This window comes from Podarcis bocagei (genome assembly GCF_964188305.1).
Source record: "Podarcis bocagei genome assembly, chromosome: 2".
Classification (NCBI taxonomy): Eukaryota; Metazoa; Chordata; class Lepidosauria; order Squamata; family Lacertidae; genus Podarcis; species Podarcis bocagei.
In genome coordinates this window covers 4256482-4267321 of record NC_138126.1, presented here as the reverse complement: position 1 = coordinate 4267321, position 10840 = coordinate 4256482, and the positions used below count along the sequence as shown (strand labels likewise).

The following is a 10840-nucleotide window of genomic DNA, read 5'->3' as shown; positions in this document are numbered from 1 at the left end:
GACCTGGTCTGAACAAAGACATTGGATTCTTATCTCATTATACATGACTAAGCCATTTTTCACCTTCTCACCCCTTGCCTTTTCCTGCAAGACCTATTGCAGTTGTTAAGAGTCGTCAACAGGCTCATCTCAGCTATCTGCCAATCTCCCATTCCCACCACCCTTCTGAGTAATACCCCTCCCCACCTTCTCACTATATAGAAGGATCTGGCAACTTCTGTTTCAGTGTATCTGAAGAAGTGTGCATGCACACAAAAGCTCATACCAAGAACTAACTTAGTTGGTCTTTAAGGTGCTACTGGAAGGAACTTTTTTATTTTGACTATGGCAGACCAACACGGCTACCTATCTGTAACTGGAATAAAGCGAAGTTATTATGAGGGCCAACAGGCCTGGCTCCATGTTCGACCACACACTTTAAATGGAGAACATTTGACTAATAAAAACAAAGAAATAAAAAGGGGTGTTATAGGGATTTTAAGGTCTTACATATATAAAATATTCATAACTGTACAAGGCAAACACATACATAAATATATAAACCACATGTCTGGAAAAAGTACAGGAAAACAGTCCTAAAGTCATTTTGAGTCTTTCAGGCACCTCAAATATTTCTCTGCAAAGAGGAAGGAAATGGAAAAGCCTCCCCACTCTCTTTATTCACAAATCCTGTCTTTGTTGTGAGCTGGTTGTGTCTTGTGTCTGTGTATGAATAAGGTGAGCCTGTGAGCTGGATTCAGGAATTAAGTAGTTAACATCACAAAAGGGTGGCCAAATGGCCCAGGTAATGCAATCAGTGATCCATTATCCTAGCAGACAGGAGAAAAACAACACACTCGGATTTCTGCTGTAGACCACCCCTTCTCTGATGTATGTATGATGTCTTGGGGGGGGTGTGTCTTGGGCTCCAGGGCGGGCAATTTCAAATGTCTATCTTCTTCTTTGGCGATCCCTCATAGCTGAGTAAGATTGCCTTCCATAAACACGGTTTTAACAATGAGTCCGTAAGTGACTGTGGAGGCCAATTCTGGATCCACATGTCATTCCACAGTGGGGACATTGGTTTCAGGGTGGGAGTTGATCATGGTATGGATTTGCCAAGCGTGCCTTCCTCTTAGCACGTTTCTCCCTTGCGTCCTGAGTTCGAGCGTCTTCAAAGCACATGACACCTTTGGTAAAGGCTGTTCTCCAATTGGAGAGCTCGCAGGCCAGTGTTTCCCAGTTGTCAGTGTTTATACTACATTTTTTTATATTTGCCTTGAGACAGTCTTTAAACCTCTTTTGTGGACCACCAGCATTACGCTTTCCATTTTAAAGTTTGGAATAGGGTAGTTGCTTTGGAAGAGGATCATCAGGCATCCGCACAACATGACCAGTCCAACGAAGTTGATGTTGAAGAATCATTGCTTCAACACTGGTGATCTTTGCTTCTTCCAGTACACTGGTATTAGTTCGCCTTTCTTCCCAAGTGATGTGTTAAAATTTTTCGGAGACACCGTTGATGGAATCTTTTGAGGAGTTGGAGATGGCATTTATAAGTGGTTTATATAAGGGCTTGCGCACCATTGTTCGGGGTCCCTCCCGCCTCCTGCGTGGGGTTGTGAGCACCCTGTTGCAACAGTTAATAAAGATCAGGCTTACTAGCTGCTTTGCTTCTCGATATTCTCTGGTTGGCCTCTGTTATTTTCTCCCACCGACACCGAACCTACAAAAGGTCTCTATATGGGTTCTTGGGTACCCCATAAGTGAAAAAGAGCAGTTGTTTTTTTGTTACTTATATCACCTTCTCTCGCTTCTCTTCCAGAACAATGCTCATTTTGCTTAAAAGCACCCCATGCACACCCTATCTTTTCTGAAATAGGGGGTGGTGGTAGAATCCACCCCCAAAAGCAGAGAAAAGGCAGGGGGAGAGGTGCAGGTGGGTGGGCTGATACCACGTAAAAGAGCTTTGCAGTTTGTTTGTTTGTTTGTTTGTTTGTTTGTTTGTTTGTTTGTTTACCTGCTCTTTGTCCTCTCCGGCAATCAGAACCTCCCCTTCCTGATTTCCCATCCGCTGACGCCCCCCCCCAACCCGCCTGGAGACTGCCTAACCATAGAGCTACGGCTACCGAGCAGCCTGTGGTCGGATGGGAACCAGAAGTGACGAGCTGCCCCTTGCCCTCCTCCTCTTGGGGCTTCGTTGGGAAACTGCCCCTCCCCCGCCCCAATTAACTGGAGGAATTAGAACCATAGAACCGGAAGGGGCCCCCAAGTGTCATCTAGTCCGACCCCCTGCAATGCAGGGATCTCAACTAAAACAAAATGAAATACTTCTGACACAGTTTGGAATGCTTTATTATTTGGAATAAAATAGTCTTGGAAAAGGGTATCCATAAGAAGTGCAAGTGATTCTGCTGCAGGAAGGGAACACAGAATGAATGGAGGCCCGGGTAAAAGAGAACCAATCAGAAGAGACCCCAGAGGCGGCGGCGAACCAATCAGGGGAGCCGGAAGCTGGAAGCCCATTGAAGCCGTTGCGTCTTGGTCATTCATCTTCTTCCGCCCCGGCGGCTGCTGCTGCTCCTCTCCAGGGGAGAGACAGGCTTCGCCTCCAGGCTGCATCTTCCCTGGATCCTTCCCTCCGAGGAAACCACCTGAGGCTGCCCAATGGTAAGGCTGCCCCTGAGGAATCGAAGAATTGAACCGGGCACCTCCTTCTGCATGCAAAGCAGCTGCTCTGCCATTGAGCTACGCCCCCTCCCCTAATAGCATAGCCCAGCTTCCAGGACCCTGCCTCAAAAAGAAAAAAGCTATCCATAATAATGACACCGGACTTCCCTTGAGGGTTGTCGTAAGGTACTGCTCAGAACCACTCTAGCAAAACGGGCCTAACGACACCAGGCTGCTCTGAGGGGCTGTTATAACGGGGGGGGGGGCACCCTCAGACACAGCCCTGCCCCCCTTTGTAAACAGGTGTAATAATGAGGGATCTTTTCTCCCATGGGGTTAAAGGGGGGGGGATGTAACACTGTGCAACCTTCATTCACATGATGAGGGGTTTTTTTGGGGGGGGGGTCTCTTTCGTTGCCTCTGCCAGGGATTGGACCTGGGACCTTCTCACAAAGCAAATGGGGAAATAGAGCTTTTTGGGGAGCAAGGGAATTTATGTTTGCAGGGAGGGGAGGGGGAATCGCCTGCCAAGCACCCCTCCTCCTGCTTCCTAGAGAGGCGGGATTTCCATGAAACCACATTCAGAGGTCTTGGATATGATCCTAAAACCTCACAAAGCTGAGTGACTGGGCAAACCCAGGCTAAATGTCCCCTAAAGACCAAGACATGGTTTTCTAAAGCTTCTATGTAAAGTTTGACATTCTTCTTGTTCCCTGTCTCTCCCTTGTAGTTCCTGGACTGGTTCCTGCTTCTCTCCCCCCCCCTTAAATATATATGTATTGTATAAGTTTTTGTTTTTTTCAAAATGTTGAACATAACAAACATATAAAGATAACTCTCTGTCAAAGCGTCCCCCCCCCAATGTGTGTCTCTGTGGGAAAACATAGCGTACGTGTCACAACAAAGTCACCCTCGTAGCTTTTTCCAACTAATGCTTGAGCTCCCTTGGTCAGTTTTTCTGAAAGTGCAATCGTCCAGATTTTCTGTTTCCATTGTCTTAACTGCAAGTGTTCCAGAAATCTCCAATTTTGATCAAAGACTTGTTGTGCAGCTACTAAAACAAAGGTGATGAGTTCTTTAAAGCTCAAAATTGGCATTGTTATCTCTTTTAAAAGAATGTTTTTTAACAATACCAAAGTTGGGGTACATAGGATGTTTCGTTTTCACCATTTTTTAGTTTTTTCGATAATATGTGTTTGGATTTTGGATTGGTATCTGTAATTAGAATTTCAACTTTGAGGTAAGGGTCTAGGGTCTAGAGCAGGGATCAACAAACTTTTTCAGTTGGGGGCCGGTCCACTGTCCCTCAGACCTTGTGCGGGGCCAGGCTATATTTTTTTTGGTGGGGGGAGAATGGACGAATTCCTATGCCCCACAAATAGCCCAGAGATGCATTTTAAATAAAAGGACACATTCTACTCATGTAAAAACACGCTGATTCCTGGAACATCCACGGGCTGGATTGAGAAGGCTATTGGGCCGCATCCTGCCCCCGGGCCTTAGTTTGCCTACCCCTGGTCTAGGGTCTAGAGGCATGTGCAGTAACTTTTTGGTTTGTTAGAAAAGGTGTAATTTGAGGCACATTTAGCCAGTTCCAGATGTTGTTTGCTTAATATTTGTTTGCCAGTCATAGGTCTGCCACCTGCGTAAATGTCTCCAACCCTAAATGAATCTGTATTTCTCCATTGTTCACATCAAAGAGCTGCTCTCTGCTTTGAAGTGCATCGTGGCAACAGGTGAGGGAGTCCCAGAAGTAGCCCAGTTTACACTTGCTTGTGTGTCCAGTAGGGAAGGGACCTTTAAAAAGTTTTCTTCTTCTTTCAGAATCTGGTGACCATCCAATCCCTCTTGACCTTTGAGGAGGTGGCTGTGTTTTTCACGGAGGAGGAGTGGGCTCTGTTGGATCATGGCCAAAGAGCTCTGCACAAGGAAGTCATGGAGGAGAATTATGAGATGGTGGCCTCTCTAGGTAAGGGCACATTTTTATGCCTCTGGACTGCTAGATGTTGAAGGTGTGAATCTGCTGTTTGTGCCATTTATTCATGCAGAGTAGGAATAAGAATAGCCTGCTGGATCCCTCTTTTTGTGTATGTACGATATTTGCAGCTTTGCTCTCTGAAGCAGCATCCATATATTCACACGCACACCCCTTGTGACAGTGAGGACCACAAGGCCCTCACCTGCTCATGTTGCGTGCCTTTGTAGGATCTGGATATGGCAATCCCTCCTCTTTGCCTTTGCGGTCAAAAATACAGATTGATTTGAAATGACTGAGAGTTTTGTGGCCCAAAGTAACTAATATTAACTCTTTCCTTGGCAGAATCAGACCTCAGTTCCTGTTGGGAAGAAGGACAAGATCCATTCCTCCAGGTCCCCAAAGAAGGGGGAACCTCAACAGGTATGCACTTAGTCTTAGTTGTGTCGTGGGGCTCCAGTAATATAAATATAAATAAATATTAATGTTAATGTTATTATTAATATTAATAAATAAATAATTTATACCCCCACCCATCTGGCTGGGTTTCCCCAGCCACTCTGGGCGGCTCCCAACAGAATCTTAAACACAATAAAACATCAAACATTAAAAACTTCCCTAAACAGATTTCTCCTAAAAGTCAGATAGTTGACATCTGATGGGAGGGCGTTTCACAGGGCGGGCGCCACCACCGAGAAGGTCCTCTGCCTGGTTCCCTGTAATCTCACTTCTCGCAGGGAGTGAACCGCCAGAAGGCCCTCAGAGCTGGACCTCAGTGCCTGGGCTGAACGATGGGGTTGGAGATGCTCCTTCAGGTATACTGGCCCAAGGAAGAGAAGTCCTGCTTCTGGGGCTTCCTATCAGTATTTAGTTGGCCCCTGTGGGGCCAGGTGGACAAATGCAGCCTTCAAACCTCTCCAACTGGCCCTTGGGACTCTCTTCTCCCCAGGCCCTGACCTGCTTCCTTGAGTGTTTTTGGTCTGGCTGGGTTGTTTCCTTGAAATCAGATGGGGCTTCTTGCCAGCCTGGATGGAGGGCAGAGAAGGGTGTGTGGAAGCTCTGCTCCTGTCTAAAGGTCGCATTTACATTTGTTGTAAATGCCTCTGGCCCCACAGTGTACAGGCAAGCCACTCTCAATTTGCAAAATGTTGCCCACACAGGGTCTTCTAAAGAGCAGATGCGGCCTCCAGGCTGAGGTTTCCCTTCCATGTGCTGAGATGCACCCCAAATTAAAATGTCCTCTGTAGTGCCACTGAGCTGAGATCCTCTTCACGGGCGCCAGGGGGGTTCTGTTGGGCCCACATGTCCCCTCTGCTATCCCTCAGCAGGAGAGCTAAGATCTTGCCTTTCCCTGCTTTTGGGAAGAGAGCCATGGCAGTAGTAGCACTAGGAGTGTCTGGTTATTTTGTATTTCGTCATTTCGGTTGAAGGATAGGATCCAGTTGGATGGGGCTCCGAGGAAGGGGAGAGATGAGCAGACACAGCTCAGCAAGTTTGAGGAGGAGCAGGAAGGGACTTGTGTTGGTGTCTTGAGACAACATATTCATAGTCAGAAGCATATTCAGAAGCTGACTTCAGATTCAGCTGGGCAGGGAAGGAAGGAAGGAGGGGGGCATTCTTGAAAATGGTAAACTCATCCACCACCCCTCACCCTTTGTGTTAGACTTCCAATCTACTCAATTGCAATTTCTTTGTGTGGTGGATGGTGATGGGAATTATCTGTGGGATTGAGTGTAGGTATGTTGTAGGTATGTTGTATGTATGTAGGTATGTTGTATGAAATGTATGTTTGTATGTTTGTATGTGTATTAATGTTGAACTATTTTAACAATAAAAAAATTAAAAATTAAAAAAGGGGGGGAGAAAATGGTAAACTCAGAGAAGTGGAAAACTGGGCTCGATCCATGATGAGAGTCTCTGCTTCTGAGTTGTAATTTGAATGGCATTTTCTTTTTCTGCCTCAAAACAGGTAATGGGCAGAAAAGTGAGAATTATGGTGAGCCATCTGTGGTGTCTGTAGAAAATGTGGGGCATGGAGCACAGAAAGAGACATTTGTAAATCAACGATCACCTGAAAAGCATGTAGAAAATGTGTTGAAGAACTGGAAAACCAAATCCCTTACTACTCAGGACATTGATGTCCGTGTATCACTGAGTCCACAGGAAGAATGCACAGGAAGTAGCAGTGTGGCGTGTGGAAAGAGCTTCAGTCAGAGTGGAAGCATTAGTTTACATCAAAGAACCCAAGCAGGGGAGAAAGCGTTTCAATGCATGGAATGTGGAAAGAGCCTCAGTAGTGCTGGTAACCTTGTCAAGCATAAAAAAACCCACAGAGGGGAGAAACCATTCAAATGCATGGACTGTGGAAAGAGCTTCAGCCAGAGCGGAAACCTTATTGCACACCAAAGAATTCACACAGGGGAGAAACCATTTAAATGTATGGTGTGCAGAAAGAGTTTTAGTCTCAATCACCATCTTACTTTACATCAAAGAACCCACACAGGAGAAAAACCATTTAAGTGTGTAGAATGTGGAAAGAGCTTCAGCCAGAGTGGAAGCCTTATTGCACATCAAAAAACCCACACAGGCGAGAAGCCATTAAAAACTATGGTTTGTGGAAAGAGCTTCAGTCTCTATCACCATCTCACTGTACCTCAAAAAACCCACACAGGGGAGAAACTGCATAAATGCATGGAGTGCGGAAAGGGTTTCACTTGTAGGAGTGCCCTTACAGAACATCAAAGAATCCACACAGGGGAGAAACCGTATGAATGCATAGATTGTGGAAAGCGCTTCCGTATTGGTAGTGTCCTTACTTTACATCAAAAAACCCACACCGGGGAGAAGCCATTTAAATGCACGGAGTGTGGAAAGAGCTTCAGTCAGAGTGGAAACCTTGCTGCACATCTAAGAATTCACACTGGGGAGAAACCATTTAAATGTATGGCATGTGGGAAGAGCTTCAGCCAGAGCGGAAGCCTTACTGCACATCAAAGAACCCACACAGCAGATAAATCATTTAAATGTGTGGTGTGTGGAAAGAGCTTCAGCCAGAGTGGAAACCTTACTTTACATCAAAGAACTCACACCAGGGAGAAACCATTTAAATGTATGGAGTGTGGAAAGAGCTTCAGCCAGAACGGAAACCTTATTGCGCATCGAAGAACCCACACAGGGGAGAAACCATTTCATTGTATGGTGTGTGCAAAGAGTTTCAGTCTGAATCACCACCTTACGTTACATCAAAGAACCCACTGCACATCGAAGAACCCTTACAGGCAAAAGACTCTTTAAATGTATGGTATGTGGAAAGAGCTTCAGTCTCTTATCACCATCTCACTGTACAGTACCTCAGAATACCCACACAGGGGAGAAACTGCATAGATGTGTGGAGTGTGGAAAGAGCTTCAGTTGTAGGAGTGCACTGTCCAACCAAGAACCCACACGGGAGAAACTGTATGAATGCCTAGATTGTGGAAAGCACTTCCGTATTGGGGGTGTCCTTACCTTACATAAAAAACCCCACGCCAAGGAGATACCATGAAAATGTATGGAGTGTGGAATGAAGTTCAGTTGGATTGGTGGCCTGACTTTGCACCTGAGAACTCACACCAGATAACTAACTCATGAAATATGAGCAGCAAACTTACTTCACACAAAAGATTCCACAGGTGGAGTAACAGTCTAGAACAGAAATTGTGCTCCGGCGGCGCGGCAGCAGCAGGAGGCCCCATTAGCTAAAGTGGTGCTTCAGGTTTAGAACAGTTTCAGGTTAAGTACGGACCTCCGGAACGAATTAAGTACTTAACCTGAGGTACCACTGTACAGGTTAAAATGCAATTTAAAATGCAGCCTCATAGATCAAAACCATAAGGGGAGGGAAACATAAGGGTCAGACTGAGTCCAGACAATGTGTGGCTATCAATATTGCCACCTTCTGGGCACCAACGCAGCAAGCATGCACCGTGTTTACAAATGAGCTAAGATTTAAGAAGGGTGTGTATAAGAAATGGAAGAAAAGGGAAATCATGAAAGAAGAGCATACGCGAGGTCTGGCAGGCCAAAGCTCAGAATGAGCTCAGGCTCACAAGAGATTAAAATTAATAATAATATGACCTCTGAAAGAAAATGAAGAAATGCTATTGGGTGATACAGAGAAGGCGGAACTGCTCAACACCTACTTTGCCTGTCATCACCCAAAAGGAAAGCAGTGTTCAACATGGTGATAACAGAACCAACCCTGTTCCTTATGTGAGATGAGCTCAATTTGTTGGAGATTCATTCCCCGTGTCTGCAGTCATGGGATTGTTGTCTATCACATGACGGTGTATGTTTTCATTCCAGAGTGGAAAGTGATGGAGACAGGATGTTTGTGTTACTGTGTTCCGTAAAGTGGGACTATTGTCCTTTGTTCTTTCTCTTTGCTAAGTCAGAATGCTCCGAGTGTTTTATATGTAAATAAAGTCGATTAGCCAAAATGCTGAGTTGCTGAGGTATGTTATGCAAAGTGCAAAGTCTCTGCGGATCCCAGAGTGTGCTGATGTCTGTTGGCATCAGTCGCTGTGATGTTCGGGCAGAAGAAAGCTTTTGAAGCTCCCAAACGATCAACAAGGAGGGAGAGAACATGCCAGTTGGGCATGTGTCTCTGCCAGGGTCCTACACGAGAGTAGGACGATCCTAACACAATTGCCCTTATGCTTCTCAGGTGTCCTATTGGCTTCATGTCAGCCTTGTGTTTGTCTGCTATCTTGGATGGGGGGGGGCGTACCCACAAACATCTCCCTTGGCTTCCTTGAAACCTCTAAGGAGTAATCCCAAGAGGTCATTCAGTTGACCCATCTGTCCAAGGTCCTCTCTGCCCACACCTGGGCAAAGTTCTATAGTCTGCCTCTTATTGGTAGTTAAAGGGGAGCTCCTTCCCTTATTGGTAGTTAAAGGGGAGCTCCTTCCCTTCTTGGGGCCTTTGTTTAATCTGGACGTTAAGCCACTACCAGCTGGTGTGCAGGAACCTCTTTGGTTTGTCCCAGCAGGAGAGAAAGTAATTTGATTACCAGTCCTGTGGCTGGAGGAGTATCAGGACGAGTGAAAGGAACACTGGTTTTCCCTTCTTGCTGTCCTTCCTGGCACTCTGGAGAACCTTCTGTTAGTCCCTGGTCTCCACCAGAACCTTCTCCAGAGGCTCCTTGAAGAGATTGTTTCCACTGAAGAGAGATTTTGCAAACCACAGAGGCCCAAATGTTAAAACCAGAGGGTTCCCTAAAGCAGTGGTTTTCAACCAGCGTGTCGTGGCACCCTGGGGTGCCTTGAATGATGCTCAGGGGTGCTGCAGGCAACACTGGCCTCTAGTCTTCTTTCTTTCTTTCTTTCCTTCCCTCCCTCCTCTTGCATCTCTGCCTCCCAAAGGCTGTTCTTTGCAACAGCCCTGGTTGCAAGCAATGTTGGTGAATGGTGCTTCTTGGGCTGGCCAGGGGCTGCTGGGTACCAGGAGCTGAGGTATCCTCAGAGTAAGCAAGCAAGCAGTCAAGGTAGCTCATCCAGCCAATCCACCAGTCCTTGAGGTTGGGAATGGACAGACAAGTGGGAGACAGGCAGGCACCATCCTGGCCTTTGTTGTGCTTGCTGTGTACAAGGCTTGCTGGGAGCTGTGTGCCCGGTGCTGAAGGGGAGCCTTTCCGCCATGCAGGCCCAGCAGCACCCGCTGCTGCCTCCCAAGGTAAGATGCTGCCCTCGTGTTCACCTTTGGCCAGTCTCTGTTGGGCCACTAAGACTGAGAGCATCTTCTTCCCAGGTCCCTGTGGGGCAGTGTGAGGAGGCACCTCTTTTGGGGGTGGGGGCAGACCAGAGACGGCAGCAGCAGCAGCTGCCCAGAGGACTCCCAAGGAGAGGGGAGAGGAGGCTGAGGGAACACTGCACAAGGGTGTTCGAAAAGGGGTGAGAGGCTACCAGCTCTGCAGACAACTGGGCTCCTCAGCCCCCCAGGGGAGCCACAGAAAGAAGGAAATTGGTCAATGGAGCCAGGACTCAAAAGGTTGAAAAACTCTGGATTAATGCATTGCTACGAAATACAGTTTTTGAAAGCAAAAAGACTAAACCCTCGGGCTCAAGGGAAAGAAACACATTGTTTTGGGCTGAATATATATGAATAATACAAATTGCTCAGTTGTTGTATTAGTGTAGTTTTGGTCTTTGTGGAAGCTGCCAAGAGTGGCTGGGGAA

At 46.6% G+C, this 10840-nt stretch overlaps 1 protein-coding gene across 2 annotated transcripts; it reads left to right on the top strand.

Moving 5' to 3' along the window:
• Nucleotides 1–2379: 2379 nt before the first annotated feature.
• Nucleotides 2380–10822, top strand: LOC308580718 (uncharacterized protein). 2 transcript variants are annotated; one of them, XM_081182789.1, is made up of 4 exons: nt 2516–2649; nt 4474–4618; nt 4970–5047; nt 6594–10821. In XM_081182789.1, the coding sequence occupies exons 1-4, from the start codon at nt 2647–2649 to the stop codon at nt 7916–7918; spliced, it is 1551 nt and encodes a 516-aa protein (XP_081038915.1). In that variant the 5' UTR covers nt 2516–2646; the 3' UTR covers nt 7919–10821. The 2 variants fall into 2 exon arrangements, with proteins under 2 accessions (XP_081038914.1, XP_081038915.1); XM_081182788.1 differs by lacking the exon at nt 4474–4618 and having other exon boundaries at nt 2380–2649; nt 6594–10822.
• The last annotated feature ends 18 nt before the right edge of the window (nt 10823–10840 follow it).